The 17855-nt window shown below is 38.8% G+C and overlaps 1 protein-coding gene across 14 annotated transcripts in view; it reads right to left on the reverse strand.

The window, feature by feature from the left end:
* Positions 1-17855, reverse strand: part of TLK2 (tousled like kinase 2) — a 139328-nt gene that overhangs the window by 66810 nt on the left and 54663 nt on the right. For all 14 annotated transcript variants that reach the window (XM_008012200.3, XM_037993190.2, XM_008012201.3 and 11 more), the window contains one exon: positions 10319-10486. In XM_008012200.3, the coding sequence (XP_008010391.1) occupies positions 10319-10486 (168 nt within the window). The remainder of the gene's footprint in view (positions 1-10318; positions 10487-17855) is intronic.

The following is a 17855-nucleotide window of genomic DNA, read 5'->3' on the forward strand; positions in this document are numbered from 1 at the left end:
AATCTCCCAGAAGAGGCTGGGAGCAGTGTCTCACGCCTGCAATCCCAGCACTTTGGGAGGCTGAGACGGGTGGATCACCTGAGGTCAGGAGTTCGAGACCAGCCCGGCCAACATAGTGAAATCCCATCTCTACTAAAATTATTTTTAAAAATTAGCTGGGTGTGGTGGAATGTGCCTGTAGTCCCAGCTACTCGGGAGGCTGAGGCAGGAGAATCACTTGAACCCAGGTGGCAGAGATTGCAGTGAGCCAACATTGTGCCACTGCACTCCAGTCTGGGCGACAGGGTAAGACTCAATCTCAAAAAAAAAAAAAAAAAAAAAAAAAAATCTCCCAGAAGATAAAACAAAAGGTTAAACGGAGCACAAAAGAAAAGAAACGTGAATAGCACAGAGACCCTGAAACTACCTAATGGTTTTCTAGAGAAAAGAACAGAGGAAATGAAATAATCAAAGAAACAGTAAAATAAAATTTCTCTGAAATAAAAAACCCTTTTCATTATTAAAAAAAAAAAAAAAAAATCAACAAACTCAAAATAGGGAACTTTCTCAGCCCGGTGCACTGGTTCACTCACACCTATAATCCTAGCACTTTGAGAGGCCAAGGCAAGCTGATAGCTTGAGCTCAGGAGTTCCAGACCAGCCTGGCCAACATGGCAAACCCTGTCTCTACAAAATACATCAGGGCATGGTGTGGTGGTTCATGCCTGTAATTCCAGCATTCTGGGAGGTCAAGGCGGGTGGATCACTTGAGGTCAGGAGTTCAAGACCAGCCTGGCCAACATGGTGAAACTCTGTCTCTGCTAAAGATACAAAACTTGGCCAGGCACAGTGGTGCGCGCCTGTAATCCCAGCTACTCAGAGGGCTGAGGTGGGAGAATTGCTTGAATCCGGGAGGCAGAGGTTGCACTGAGTCAAGATCCATGCCACTGCACTCCAGCCTCAGTGACAAAGGAAGAATTCGCTCAAAAAACAAACAAATAAACAATCAGTTGGGTGTGGTGGCACACATCTGTAGTCCCAGCTATTTGGGGAGGCTGAAGTGGGAGGATGGCTTGAGCCCAAGTGGTTGAGGCTGTAGTGAGCCAAGATCAGGCCACTGCATTCCAACAGACTGGGTGACAAAATGAGACCGTCTTTAAAAAAAAAAAAAAAAAAAAAGGGAACTTTCTTCTTAACCTAAAAAATGACTACCTCTGAAAACCATACAGTAAACATGATACTTTTTTTTTTTTTTTTTTGAGACAGATCTCACCCAGGCTGGAGTGCAGTGGCACAATCTTGGCTCACCGCAACCTCCGTCTCCTGGGTTCAAGCAATTCTCCTGCCTCAGCCTTCCGAATAACTGGGATTACAGGTGCGCACCACCACGCCTGGCTAATGAAATACTTATTTTTAAAGAACTCACATTTTCCCTTAAAATCATGAACAAGACAAGGATGTCCCAGCTAGCCACTTCTATTCAAAATTCTACTGAAGGTTCTAGTCAGGACAATCAGGCAAGAAAATTAAAAGCATCCAGATTGGAAATGATGTAATACTATATTTGCAGATGGCATGATTTTGTATATAAAAAGTCTTACCAAAAAAAATTATTAGAAATCATGAGTCCAGGCCGGGCATGGTGGCTCCCGCCTGTAATTCCAGCACTTTGGGAAGCTGAGGCGGGTGAATCACAAGGTCAGGAGTTCGAGACCAGCCTGGTCAACATGGTGAAACCCTGTCTCTACTAAAAATACAAAAAATTAGTTGAGCGTAGTGGCGGGTGCCTATAATCCCAGCTACTCGGGAGGCTAAGGCAGGAGAATCACTTGAACCCGGGAGGCAGAGGTTGCAGTGAGCCGAGATTGCACCACTGCACTCCAGCCTGGGCGAAAGAGCAAGACTCCATCATGATAGATCAACATACAAAAATCAATTGTATTTCTATACTCTAGCAATGAGCAATCTGAAAATAAAATTAAGAAAACTATTCCATTTGCGATAGCATAAAAAGAATAAACACTTAGGAATAATTTTAACAAAATAAATATAGGACTATATATTGCAAGTTGCAAAACATTGTTGAAAGAAATTAAAGCATCCTAAATAAATACATATTTTGTGTTAATGGATTGAAAGACTTAATACTGTTAAAAAGGCAATACTTCTCAAATTGATCTACAGATTCAACACAGTTGCTATAAAATCCTATCTGGTTTATGTATAGAAACCGAAAGGCTGATCTTAAAAATCATAGGGAAATGCAACAAATCCCAAACAGCCAATACAATCTTGAAACCCAACAAAGTAGGAAGGCTCACACTTCCCAATTTCAAGACTTATTACAAAGCTACAGTTATTCAGACAGTATGGTCCTGGCATAAAGACAGGTGATATGGTTTGGCTCTGTGTCCCCACCCAAATCTCATGTGGAATTGTACTCCTCATATGTCAGAGGGAAGGGTCTGGTGGGAGCTGATTGGATCACGAGGGCATATTTCCCCCTTGCTGTTCACATGATAGTGAGTGAGTTCTCACAAGATCTGATGGTTTAAAAGTGCATAGCACTTTCCCCTTCACTCTTTCTCTCTTTCTTTCTTGAGAAGAAGGTGCTTGCTTCTCCTTCGCCTTCTCCCATTATAAGTTTCCTGAGGCCTCCCAGTCATGCTTCCTGTTAAGCCTGCAGAACTATGAGTTAATTAAACCTCATTTCTTCATAAATTACCCAGTCTCAGGTAGTTCTTTGTAGCAGTGTGAAAACGGGCTAATATAACAAACATATAGACGGAGTAGGATTTAGAGCCCAGAAATAAACCCCTTGCTGTGAGTCAGTTGATTTTTGAAAATGGTGCTGACAATTCAACAGTAAAAGCACAGTATTTTCCACAAATGGTGCTGGGACAATAGGATATCCACATGCAAAAAAAATGAAGTTGGAACTCCTTCCTCATACCACACAAAAAAATTAACACAAGATGGAAAAAAGACCTAAATATAAGAGCTAAAACTATAAAACACATAGAAGAAAACATAGGAGTAAATTTTCATGACTTTAGGTTAGGTGAAGCCTTGGCTACAACACTAAAAGCATAAGCGACAAAAGAAAAAAACAAATACATTGAAATTTTCTCAAAATTAAAAACTTCTGTGCTTCAAAGGACACTGTCAAGAAGTAAACTGACCACCCACAGAATAGAAAACATTTGCCAATTATATAGTTGACAAAGATCTAATATTCAGAATATATAAAGAATGCTTACAACTTAACAATAAAGGCAACACTATTTAAAAATAGGTAAAGGATTTGAATAGTGATCTCTCCAAAGAAGATGCACAAAAGCCCAATTAGCAAATGAAAAAATGCTCAACATCACCAGTTTTTTGGGGAATGCAAATCAAAACCACAATGAGATACCACTTTACACCCACTAGGATGGCTATAATGAAAAAGGCAGACAATAGCAAGTACTGGCAAGGACATGGAGAAATTGGAATGTACTGCTGCTCGGAATGTAAAATGGTGCAGCTGCTGTGGAAGAGCCTGGCAGTTCCTCAAAAACAGTTACCATATGACCTGGCAATTTCACTCTTCAGCATAAATCCAAAAGAAATGAAAACGTATGTCTACACAAAGTCTTATATACAAATGTTCATAGCAACATCATTCATAATAGCCAAGAAGTGGAAACAGCCTAAATATCCATCAACTGGTAAAAGGATAAGGCCGTGACCAACTGGCACCAAAAAATAATGATTCTATTTACTGATGTACACCCATGAAAATCCATGAAGCTATGATAATCAAAGAAGAGAAAGCTGTTTGTTACCATATGGCACAGCTATCGAACAACTCTCTACTTTAAAACTTAAAAAAAAAATTTAGAAGCCTCATTAGTAATTAAAAGGAAAGAACTAAGCATTTAGCCTGTCTTTCTAGTAGAACTGTATGTCAGTATAGAGCAACAGGCACAGATGATGAGAGGAAAGTTCTATTTTACAGATGTTAATAGATATGTTATAATGTTAATTTGGCTATCTAGCAAAATGTTAACATGTTTTTTAAAAATGCCTATTTATTTAGAGACAGGAGGTCAAGATTTCTGAACTGTATTTTAAAATACTTTGGCATAAAAAAAGCAAACTACCTTTTTAAAAAATCAAGTTGTGAAGAACATCTATATAATGTTAAAAGACACGAGTTTTAAGGAAACAACAGACTTGCCATTAAGGGAAAAAAAGATCCAGTAGACCCTGACGACTAGAACTGTTTCAATCTAAACTAATTCAATTCTCTTCTCTTCTCTTCAGTGAGTCCAATAAAATCATTTGGTTTTGCAATGCCCAACAATGAAACAATCATAATATTGTGAATGTTCCTTGTTTTCAAGTCTTAGAATAATTTACAAAGCAGAAAAGACTCAATTATAGTTAAAATAACAAACTAAATATCAAACACTTATACCGTAACAATAACTAAACAACCCAAAAAGAAAGAAAGACTGGGTGAAAGTTATGTTAAATTTGTCTTTCATAATGAGGAGTAAACAGATCTTACTTAAAGTTCATTAAATAAGGCCAGGCACAGTGGCTCAACCCTGTAATCCCCACACTTTGAGAGGCCAAGGCAGGAGGATGGTTCAAGACCAGCTTAGGCAACATAGTGAGACCCTGTCTCTACAAATAAATAAATAAGATTAAACAAGGAACATATTATTTGACATTAAAATGGTAATCATTAGAAAATCCAAAACACGAACTGTTAACAGTAGTTATCTCTGAGGAATCCAAGGGAAGAATTTCACTCTTCTCCATCTCCTCAATTTCTTGCAGACTATGTACATGTTCTATTTTTATAATTTAGGAAATTATTTGCTTATGATTTTCCCTGACAACATTCTCACCAATAGAGGAGGAAATGACCTTTTTCTAATCCCTCTACATTTTTCTTCTTCCTGAATCTTTATGTATGTTGTAATGTCATAAGGTTACAAGTGAGAGAGGTCAGTTCGGCTATCTTATTCTCTAGTCTGATATATATTGTCTTTGTACAAACAGACAGTCTTCATACTGGGAGCTAGTGTGGTGGTATAGAATGAGCACTGGACTGTGAGTCCAAATACTAATTTTTTTTTTTTTTTTGAGACTGAGTCTCACTTTGTCACCCAGGCTGGAATGCAGCGGTACAATCTCTACTTGCAGCTACTGTGGTGCAATCTCTAGTTGCAGCTACCCTGGAAACTGAGGCAGGAGAACTGCTTGAGCCCAGGAGTTCCAAGGTTATAGTATGCTATAACGGTATGATTGTGCCTGTGAATAGCCACTGCACCCCAGCCTGGGCAACATAGTGAGACCTCTCTCTTAAAAATAAAAACTCAAATTTCCTATGCTAAAACATAGAATTATGTAATAATTTTAAACATTTAAAAGATCAAATTCTTAATATTCTGCCACATGCTATTTTTACCAACACATATTTAGATATCTTTCATTAGTGTTTACACAGCTACCTCACTTCTTTTGTCAGCTGTATAGCATTCCACTGTACAAATGTATTACAATTCATTTAACCAGTCCCTCTATAAAGAATGCTTTTATGGCTGGATGCGGTGGCTCAAGCCTGTAATCCCAGCACTTTTGGAGGCCGAGACGGGCAGATCACGAGGTCGGGAGATGGAGACCATCCTGGCTAACCCGGTGAAACCCCGTCTCTACTAAAAAAAAAATACAAAAAATTAGCTGGGCGAGGTGGTGGGCGCCTGTAGCACCAGCTACTCGGGAGGCTGAGGCAGGAGAATGGCATAAACCCGGGAGGCGGTGCTTGCAGTGAGCTGAGATCCGGCCACTGCACTCCAGCCTGGGCAACAGAGCGAGACTCCGTCTCAAAAAAAAAAAAAAAAAAAAAAGAATGCTTTTACTAACTCATGCAACATATAATTACACTGAGTGCCTATTAGAGCAGGTCCTGTTCTGGGCATTGGAGATACAGAAGTGAACAAAGCAAAGTCCTTGACCTGATGGAGCTTACATTCCAGTGGGGGGAAGTCAGAAAAAAGTCTATCATAGTACGTCAGCTGGTGTAAGACTAAGGAGAAAAAACAATGCAGGGCCTAGGAGCTCAATAACAGGTGGGGTGGGCGGGGAGAAGTTGCTATTTTATAGTGTGGCCAGGGTAGGCCTCTCTAATAGGGTAAATATAAGCAGAAACCAGAAGGAACTGAGAGAGCGGGGCATGCTGATATATGGGTGAAGAATGTTAGGGCAAAGGCAACAGCCAACGCAAAGGCCCCGAGGTGAGAGCATCACTGAGAGACAGAGTATTTGAGAAAACAAGGTGGCTAGTGTGCATGGAATCTGATGAGAAAGGGAGATAGTAGTAAAACATGTCAGGGTGGAGAAAACAAACCATGCAGGGCCATTTTAAGGACTTTTCGACAGGGGAGTGGCATAACTGGACTTTCGTTTCAACACAATCACTCTGCTTTGCTGAGAACAGATTAAAAGAAAACAAAGGTTAAAGCAATGGGTCCAGTTATCTCAGTGGGAGACAATGGTTTAAGCTGGAGTGGCAGTAGTGAAGAGAATTAGAAGTGGTAAAATTCTGAACATAGGCTGAACGCAGTGGCTCATGTCTGTAATCCCAGCACTTTGGGAGGCCACGGCGGGTGGATCACCTGAGAGTAGGAGTTCGAGACCAGCCTGGCCAACATGGCAAAACTCTGTCTCTACTAAAAATAAAAAACCAGCCAGGCGTGGTAGCAGACACCTGTACTCCCAGCTACTTGGGAGGCTGAGGTGGGGAAATCGCTTGAGCCCAAGACGTGGAGGTTGTAATGAGTTGAGATTGCACCACTGCCCTCCAGCCAGCCAGAGTGAGACCCTGTCTCAAAAAAAAAAAGAGAGAGAGAGGGATGTTAAAAAGAAAATGAAGGTAGATAAACGAGTCTGAAGACAGAGCCCTGGAACACTCTTATGTTCAGAGATAGAGGATGTTGAGGAAAAATCAAGAATGGAAGCCAAGTGAAGACCATATGCTTAGAGAAGAAAGAAGTGATCAACAGTCGCTGATGAATTACGTCAGATGAGTTCTGATGCGAAGGTCATATCCTCTGAAATACTGGAAAGGAAACGGCTTCCAGATTTTTTGCATTGACAAACAATACCTCAATAAATATCTTTGTGTAATTTTATGGGAATGGAATTTCTGGACCCAAGGATATGTAAACTTAACATTCAGATACATTACCAAGTTGTCCACATGACTTCAACAATTTACAGACAGAATAAAACTGAATGTATATCTAAACTATCACCTACACCAAGAACTATCAAATTTATTAATCCTTGCCAATTTGCTAGGTCAAAAATGTTATCTTGTTTTATTTTGCACTTCTCTATGGCCAAAATTGAGCATTATTTCATGTTATTAGCCACTTGCCTTCTTTTCTTTTCTTTTTTTTTTTTTTTTTTTTTGAGACAGAGTCTCGCTCTGTCGCCCAGGCTAGAGTGTAGTGGCCGGATCTCAGCTCACTGCAAGCTCCGCCTCCCGGGTCTACGCCATTCTGCCTCCCGAGTAGCTGGGACTACAGGTGCCCGCCACCTCGCCCAGCTAGTTTTTTGTATTTTTTTGGTAGAGATGGGGTTTCACCGTGTTAGCGAGGCTGGTCTCGATCTCCTGACCTCGTGATCCGCCCGTCTCGGCCTCCCAAAAGTGCTGGGATTACAGGCTTGAGCCACCGTGCCTGGCCACCTTCTTTTCAAAAACAGTCTTTACCTACTTTTCTATGAATCTGCTTTCCTTTGCTGCTTTACACTTGTATATTAATACTAACCCTTTTACTATTTTCTTTCCTTATACTACTAAGCTTATATGCTGGCTGGTACTGCTGAGAAGCAAAGAGAAACAGAACTGTACCAGAGCATTTAGACTTCTGGTTTTCATACTGTTTCCATGTTCCTTCTGCATACATCATTTTGTTACTCGTCTCTGCTACCTCTTTGCATGTGAGAACAATGTGGCTACAGCATCTGCTACCCCTCTGATAGCAGAGTGTGTCAGCTGATAGCAGTAGGAGGTCCTTCACGTGCATCCACCACAAGCCTGCATAACCATATTTTTTACAGAAGATGGAAAGGGGAACAAGTTCTTGCTGACCAAATCTTGTATATTTAATTATGTGCTCACTACACGGTGGGCACTCAGTATTTGTGGAGTAAACAAAGGGAACTCCTCTCAAGTGAAAAAGAGGTCGTTTTATTGCCTTAAAAATGACCAAAAGATAAATAACTCCCTGATTATCCAAGGTTATTCCTGGAAAAGTAAGATCCAAGATAAAGATTTAACAAAGGCTGGGTGTGGTGGCTCACGCCTGTAATCCCAGCACTTTGGGAGGCTGAGGCAGATGGATCATCAGGTCAGGAGATCGAGAACATCCTGGCTAACATGGTGAAACCCCATCTCTACTAAAAATACAAAAAATCAGCTGGGCGTGCTGGCAGGTGCCTGTAGTCCCAGCTACTTAGGAGGCTGAGGCAGGAGAATGGCATGAACCCGGGAGGCAGAGCTTGCAGTGAGCCGAGATCATGCCACTGCACTCCAGCCTAGGCGACAAAGCCAGACTCTGTCTCAAAACAAAAAACAAAACAAAACAAAAAAAAAAGCAAAGATTTAACAAAAGTAAGTGTATGATAAACATTAACAATTTCGAAATGTGTGAATGACACATACATTCTCTAAAACAATACTATAGGGTACTGCATTCTCAAAGAAACTATTCCATACTGCTATCAGTCCCTCTTACAATATTATATAGGTCAATTATCCCATTTTTAAAGTATGTATATTTCCTTCGTTACCTGGGGATAGGACTATACTGTCTTCACACAAGAAGTTTCCCCATTCCTTTGATGATTAAGATCAAAACACTTCTAATATTAAACACTGAAATAAAAGTGAGCTCTATATACATTTAAGTCAGATTAATAAAAATAAGATAATGATTTATCTGTTTATTCCAGTGGGTGGTGAATAGCCAGAGCCTATCCCAGGCAGCTCAGGGTGCAAGCAGAAACCAGACCTGGACAGGAAGCCATTCTGTTGCACACACACACCCACACTCACTCAGACTGGGACTCTGTAGACAAACCACTGAACCTAACGTGCACATCTCTGGGATACAGGAGGAAACCAGAGTGCCCTGAGAAAACCCCACGCAGACACAGGGAAAACATGCAAACTCCACATAGACAGTGGCATCAGCTCACAGTGTCTGATTAACACTATCACGAAACGATGTTGAATGAAATGATGTTATTCAAGGAATGTTGTATCTCTTTCTTAAGGTAAAGCTATCATAACTATAAGACAACATTCCAAATCATGCACAATAGCTTCCTATCTGGTTAACTGTTTTATTATTTGTATTTCCTTTCCTTACCCACCGTTTTCAGCACCTTTTTGAACACAGTTGGTGTAGTGTGGATTGAAGACTTATAGATACCACAGGGCAAATAAACAGGAAACTTAGATTATAACTGGACAAAATGAACTGGTAACAGGGACAAAATTTGGATAAGTGGTGACAGTTCTGAAAGATGTCCCTGAAAGTAGAATAGGAATAGGGCGATGGGGCTTTCTGTTACTCTGGTACTCTTGGCAACAAACAGGTGACCCAGTAGGGCCTAGAAACCAGGAAAAATGACATTTGGTTCAAACTGCATTCATAGCGCCTTATGAAATGAGGTCAAACTTTCATAATACTCAAATTCTTGTTCTTCAAAGATGGAGAAAGAAGTAAGCTGAAAGGAGCAAACAGGTAGCCAAATATTCCTGAGAAAGCTAAGTGTACCAATACTCTGAAGGGGTGAGAAAGAAAGTGTGTACATAGCCCAAATACTACACAGGGCAAATGACCAGTAACCTTGCTGTGAGAATGCCTGCCTACATACTAAAACTGCACTGACTTGAGTATTAACTTACATAGATGATGGCTGAAACTTGGAGATTCTATTTTTAATTATATCTTGGTTACTAATGGAATTTGATCTGTATTTTCTTCTCTGTCAATCTAAGATGATGCTTTCCTTCCTTTCCATTGTGGGTTCAGGCATTGACAAAGCAGTCTCCCTCAGGAGTTTGAACCAACGGAGACTGGGAAAAACACAATACATTTAGAAGTGATGTAGAATTAGACATGTTTGGGAATGACGATAAGGGGAGATCACATTTTTAAAAAAAGTATTAGAAATGCCCTTATCTCTCTATCAAAATAATTAATCCAACTTCATCAAGGAGTGCTAGGGCAATGGCAAGGATCTGAATTAACTTAGGCTTTGTACTCACTGAAACAAAAGTGAAGCAGAGGCCAGCTCCCCTTTGTGCCAGCTGCTCTGTGTCAAGCCGAGGTTTTGCTAGCATCACTGACATGAGGGTTGGCAGAGCAGACTGCTCCTCCGTTGCCTCCTTTGCAGCACTGCCATCTAAACCATAGAGGGGCTGTTCTACTCGTCGCTGGAAAACAGTAAAGAAACACACAAATAACATGAAAAAGATAATCTGATACTGCCCAAACATGTAACAGGTTAAAAACAGTTATCAAATATAAGATGAATGATTTTTTTAAAAAAGGCCTCTCTAAAAATAATTATGGAGAGCATACCAACATTATCATTGTATTATAACCTATCTAAAAATGTGACTATCTTACTCAAATTCTTTGACACTATATTTTAATGGTTCTATATTTATGAGAGTCTGAATTTACATGTTACTTTGTAGAATTCTACAAATCAACCTCATAATGCCCTCAACCCTACACAAGAAATATTTCTATCCTGTAGGTAAATGAAAATTAAGACACTGTCCCGTGACTTTTCTTCTCTTTTCTTTTTTTTTTTTTTTTTTTTTGAGATGGAGTTTCATTCTTGTTGCCCAGGCTGGAGTGCAGTAGCATGGTCTCTGCTCTCACTGCAACCTCTACCTCCTGGGTTCAAGCGATTCTCCTGTCTCAGCCTCCCAAGTAGCTGGGATTATAGGTGTCACCACGTCTGGCTAATTTTTTTGTATTTTTAGTAGAGACAGGGTTTCACCACGTTGGCCAGGCTGGTCTCAAACTCCTGACCTCAGGTGATCCGCCCGCCTCAGCCTCCCAAAGTGCTGGGATTACAGCCATGAGCCACTGTGCCTGGCCTGTTCCATGACTTTATAGGTGAAGCTTATTTCATTCTCAATTCTATTCTCACGATGCAAAAATCTAAAATAAATACAAGCAAAACAAGTTCCACAGTATACTAAAAGGATAATACACCACAATTATGCATAATTTACTCCAGAAACCTAAAAATGATTTGACATTAGCAAATCTACTAATGTAATTCATTACATTAACTTTAGGAAGGGATAAATTAAGATTCTTCCTGTTGGATACCAAAAAGGATAAACACACTGTTAGGCAACTCTTAAAAGACTAGAATTGGCTGGGCACGGTGGCTCATGCCTATAATCCCAGCACTTTGGGAGGCTAAGGCAGGCGGATCACTTGAGGTCAGGAGTTCAAGACCAGCCTGGCCAACATGGTGAAACCCATCTCCACTAAAAATACAAAAATTAGCCGGGCGTGGTGGTAGGCACCGATAATCCAAGATACTCGGGAGGCTAAGGCAGAAGAATCGCTTAAACCCAGGAGGCGGAAGTTGCAGTGAGCGCAGATTGTGCCACTACACTAAGCCTGGGTAATAGAGCATGACTCCATCTCAAAAAAAAAAAAAAAAAAAAAAAAGACTGGAATTATCCACTTTTAATGCAATGAAGAGTATGTTTTTCAAAAATCAACATAAAATATCATAACTAATGGTGCTAACACTGGAGATCTTTTCATTAAAGCTAGAAAACAAGACAAAAGTAACATATTCTCATATTAAACGTTATAAAAGTTTTAGCCAATGTAAAAAAGAAAAAATATGAGGTAAAAATATTAGAAATCAAAGATTTTTAGTGTCATTTTTGGATGATATAACTATTCACAAAGGAAACCAACCAAATCAATGGAAAAATTACTATAACAATTAAAAAGAGTTCAGTAAGACGGACAAATACAAAATAAATACACTAAAATCGATAGCTTCCCCAACTGATTTTAATCAGAGCATGTAACAGAAGGAAAAGCTGATTCAAAGTAGCATACAAAAATCTGTAAAATACTTGAAAGCAAACTTAAGAAACATGCAGAACACCTATGAAGACAAACTATACAGCTTCACAGATGAATATTAAAAATGATCTAAATTAAATGGTAATATCATGTTCCTGGGTTCAGATTCTACAAACATCAAATTTCTCTAAAACCCAAGTTTAAGGTTTCAATTTTGTTTTTGGCCTTTTTCTCTTCCAAGGGATAGTCTTATGGTGGTACAGTAGTCATCTAGGTTCTCTCTCATGCTTTCTCGGGCAGTTGTTTTTGTGGGATTTCACAATAAATTCTAAGGTTCACTTAAAAAAATAATCATAATCAGCCACATAATTTTTCAGAAAGAGTGTCAGGGAAACTTGATCAGATATCGAAACATACAACAATGTTACATTAACTAAAACAGTATCATACAGATACAGAAGCAGACAGATTGACCAGTGGCACAGAATACAGAATTCAGAAACAGATCTATATAATATGGATATATAATTTGTGATTAGTGTGCATTTCATATCAGTGGGAACTTATTAAAAAGATGGTAGGACATTTGCGCAGACATTAGAAAAAAAGGGAAAAATAGATTCCTACCTTTCGTAACATATAAAAATTACAAGAAGAAAAAATAAACAAATGCTTTTAGAATTTTCTAGTTGTAAAGGACTTTTTAAACATGACATTAAAAATATAAACCATGGGTGGGGCACAGTGGCTCATGCCTGTAATCCCAGCACTTTGGGAGGCCAAGGTGGGCAAATTACTTGAGGTCAGGAGTTGAAGACTAGCCTGGCCAACACGGCAAAACCCTATCTCTACTAAAAATACAAAAATTAGCTGGGCATGGTGGCACGTGCCTGTTGTCCCAGTTACTCGGGAGGCTGAGGCATGAGAATCACTTGAATCCGGGAGGCAGAGGCTGCAGTGAGCCAAGATCACACCACTGCACTCCAGCCTGGGCAACACAGCAAGGCCCTGTCTCAAAAGAAAAAAAAAAATACACACATACACACACACACACACACACAAACACACACCATATAGGCATACACCATATGGGAACATCTAAGAATAAGAAAAATCCCGTAAGTCATAAAGGAAAAACACTGATAAATTTAACTACTTCAATTTTTTTACATCTGAATGGTAAAAGTCAACATAAAAAGAAAAGATTACAAACAAGCAAAAATATTTACAATATAACAAATCAATAATATAAATAATTTATTAAATCTTAACAAATAATGCTTTACCTATCAGTAAAACAAAAACCAAAAACACACAAGTATTTCAAAAGAGACATATGCAAAGGACCTGAACAAGCATTAAAAGAGAAATCCAAAAGGCCATTAAACATATGATGTTTAATATATATAACTAATGAACAAATGCAAGTTAAAACAAGGTAATTTTCTTTATGCAAAGGTTACAATGATAAAATTCAGTATTAGCAGGGTGTGAAAAAATTGGTACTCTCAAACTGCTAATAACCTTCTAGCAATTTATGTGATGACATTTTTAAATGATCATATTCTGACTTGGGAATTACAATTAGGGGATTTATCTGGGAAAAATTTGTAAGTTAATAAGTATGTATAAGGATGTTCATTACACTATTTATAGAACACAAATGTTTACAAGATATTGGTTAAATAAAGTAATACAATGGAAATAAGAAAACCTATTATATAAACATACGTGTATATCTCAAAAAGTCTAGAAAAATTTGCCCACCATACTCTCTAATAACAGTTCTTTTGGAGGGAACTTTCTATTTCACCATTTCTGAATTGTTGAACTTTCCTAATCTGCATGAATAAAGGAAATAATTTTCCTTAATCAGGAATAGTTCTTTAATGTTTTCATGTCAAAAAATAAAAGTAAAATGATCCTGACAAAGAAATTTAGTTTTTAAATCTATGAGTAGAGTCCTCCTCATGATCAACACTCCCACCCCACCAAATGTAACAGTTTAAACTCAGGCTCTAGAACACCTGTGATATCCATTGATGACAACATTCTCACTGCATGGGAGAATGAGCTGCAACAGTAAAATTAAACCTTCTGCCATATATTCAATAAATACCTGCCAAGGATTGAAAGATTTAAAAACATTTATGTAAATATCCTATGTAGGCTATAGCCTATCCTGTTTGAACCAACCTCTCCCTGGGGGAAAAAAAAAACAAACAAACTATACAGATAGGATAAAATATGGGCGAACAATAACAACAAAAACATTAAAAGCACTGAAGACTTGATTAAATATTAGGGATCTGCCAGGGCAAAATCTAAGGGAAATTAGGAACATCAGACAGGTAAAAGAAACACCAAAGCCACATATGACCTAAGGGCACCTGCAGATCTTCAATTTCCATTTTCAGGGCAACATGGTATCAAGCTGGTAGTCACAGACCAAAGCCCAGCCCACGCAAGGGAGAGGGTTCAATAGGAAACCCTTCCCACTTCAAGCTGGGCCTCCAAAGAGCTACCTACATTCTCAAGGAAAGGGTAAACCAGAAGAAAAATTACCCCCACCCTCAGATGGCTGCAAGGAAGTTGCCTTGGCAGTGTAAGAGTTGGGGGTTCTCTTGAGAAATGTTGACACAATCCAAATCAATATTTCCCAGTAGCTGAAATAAAGCAAACAAAATAAGCAAACTACACAAAATATAAGCTATAAATGCACTAAAGTGGTATATAAAAGAGGTAAAATCTCTAGGTACTCGGAAGGAGCAAATAAAAATTTTCCCTGTAGTAATACATCTTCATTCATCCTAGATCTTGAAGAAACCCCAAAAAAATTTTTCAAGAACAATGAGTACACAGTTAAAAAACAAAGCATAAAAGAAATAAAGCCATGAATAACAAGAAAAACAAGAGACACCAGAAACAGATTCATAAAAGCTTCAGATGCCAGAATTATCAAACAGATTATAAAATAACTGTGTCTACCATATTTTAAAAAATAAAAAACAGGCTTGAAAATATCTGCAGAAAATGTAATTCTTTTTCTTCAAAAGGCAGTAACCAATTCAAAAGGGCTAACAGCAAATTAGAAACAATAAAACAGGATCTGGGAACTGAAAGGCAAGAAGAAATTACCCATGATGAAGTATATAAAGACAAGAACAACAAAAATACAAAAAAAGAAGTCAAAAGGCATGGTAATAAAATTATAAAGTATAATGTATGGTTAATTATAATTTCATAAGAGAAGGAAAAGAAGAACAAATCAGAGATAATATTCAAAGAGACAATGGCTAATTATTCAGAACTAATGAGAGACACCAACCCGCAAATTCCAGAAATCCAAGAAATCACAAGCCAGAGAAATGAAATGACACATCATCATAAAACTACAGAACACCATAGCTAACAACTTTTAAAGCAGTCAGGGGGAAAAAAGCAGATACCGTCAAAGAAACAACAGGCAAATGACAGCCGATTTCTTAACAGTAACAATGGAGGGTTAGAACATGGTAATGAATTACTGCTCAATTGTGTTAAAAGAAAAAAAAAGCGAACCTAAAAACATACACAGCCAAAAATACCTTTCAGGAATAAGAGCAAAATAAAGTTATTTCAGTAAACAAAAACCGAGAGAGTTAATCCCTAGCAGATATCTTCTAGAAGAATACTAATGGAATACTTAGGCAGAAGGAAAGTGACCCCAGGTGGAAGGTGTAGGATGCAAAAAGGAAAGAAGTACAAAGAGGTAAATACACAGATAAACCTAAACGAACACTGATAGCATTAAACACTAATATTTTATGAGACCAAAAAAAGGCAAAATAAAAACATACACCACTACCACCAAATCAGTAGCAGAGTAAACAGTTAGTGTCCTGAGGACATGATTTTATTTGGTAGAGGATAAAGATACAATTGACTTCAAATTTTGGCATGTAGTAATTTATTTTTTTGGGGGGGGGGGGTTTATTTGAAATGGGGTCTCACTTTACGCTCCAGGATGGAGTGCAGTAGTGTGATCATGGCTCACTCCAGCCTCGATCTCCTAAGTTCAAGGAATCCTCCCACCTCAGCCACCTGAGTAGCTGGGACTATAAGGTGCATGCCACCACGCCTAGCTAATTTTTAAACGTTTGTTTGTTTGTTTCTGAGACGGAGTCTCGCACTGTCACCAGGGCTAGAGTGCAGTGGCGCGATCTCGGTTCACTGCAAGCTCTACCTCCCGGGTTCAAGAGATTCTCCTGCCTCAGCCTTCTGCGTGGGTGGCATTACAAGCACCTGCCACCAAGCCCAGCTAAGTTTTTGTATTTTTAGTAGAGGTATGGGTTCATCATGTTGGCCAGGCTGGTCTCGAACTCCTGACCTCATGATTTGCCTGCCTTGTAGAGACAGGGGTCTCACTATATCGCTTAGGTTGGTCTCGAACTCCTCAGCTGGAGTAATCCTCCCACGAGGGTTCCCAGGTCTCCCAAAGTGCAAGGATTACACGCGTGAGCCACCATGCCTGGCCGTAAGTGGTACTTTCTAAGAGAAACACCAAAGACAGCCTAGCTACTCGTAGAAGAGGAAAATAGAAAATGACTTAAAAAAAAAAAAATTCAACCTAAATGAAGGCAAGAAATTAAAGAAAAAGGAACACAGAACAGGCAGGATAAATAAAAAACACATTAAACGATGATATATCTAAACTTAATAGAGTGGTAATTATAATGAATGTAAATAGGATAATAGAAAAATTTTAGACTTAAGAGAAAAAAATCTAATTACATGGTATTTGCCAAAGAAAGAAAACATAATAATGCAAAGTTGACAGTATTAAGAATGGAAATAGTTATACCTCACAATGGTTTGGATATATTAAACATCAGATAAACCACATTTAAAACAAAGGGCTTCAGCCAGGCTCGGGGGCTCACACCTGTAATCCCAATACTTTGGGAGGCCGAGGCAGGTGGATCACTTGATGCCAGGAGTTCCAGACCAGCTTGGCCAACACAGAGAAACCCCAACTAAAAATACAAAAAGGTTATCTGGGCGTGGTGACACATGCCTGTAATCCCAGGTACTTGGGAGGCTGAGGCACAAGAATCACTTGAACCCAGGAGGCGGAGGTTGTAGTGAGCTGAGATTGTGCACTGCACTCCAGCAGAGGCAACAGAGCGAGAACCTGTCTCAAAAATAAAAATTAAAATTCAAAAATAAAGCAAAGAGCTTTAAAGAGATGAAGAGAATCATAATACATATAACAAAATTTAATATAAATATAAGAAACAACAACTTCCACAATCACAGTGAGAGATACGAATATACTCACCGCTCTTAATAATTGATAGAACAGCCAAAAATAAAAATACGTAAGATTTAAACACTGAGTTCACTTACTGGCAAAACTAAACTATTTTGTTTATGGATTCATACATGGATAGTTTGAACTACATGAAAACGAAAATGATTACCACAAAAACTAGCCGAGTGATCACTTCTGGGGTAGTGGGAGTTGTGATCAGGGAACCGCATGTAGGTTTCCAGCTGCTGGAAATAGTTTACCTCCCTATGTAACAATTACACAGAGTTAACTTTATAGTGATTTTCTGGGAGCTTTTTTTGTGAAGGATCAGATAGAAATATATTAGGTTTCACAGGCCACGTCAGTCTCTATCACATATCCTTCCTTTCTAAAACCTTTTAAACATCTAAAAATCATTTCCAGCTTGCCAAGTGCGG

The sequence above is a fragment of the Chlorocebus sabaeus genome, chromosome 16 (assembly GCF_047675955.1).
Source record: "Chlorocebus sabaeus isolate Y175 chromosome 16, mChlSab1.0.hap1, whole genome shotgun sequence".
Taxonomy (NCBI): Eukaryota; Metazoa; Chordata; class Mammalia; order Primates; family Cercopithecidae; genus Chlorocebus; species Chlorocebus sabaeus.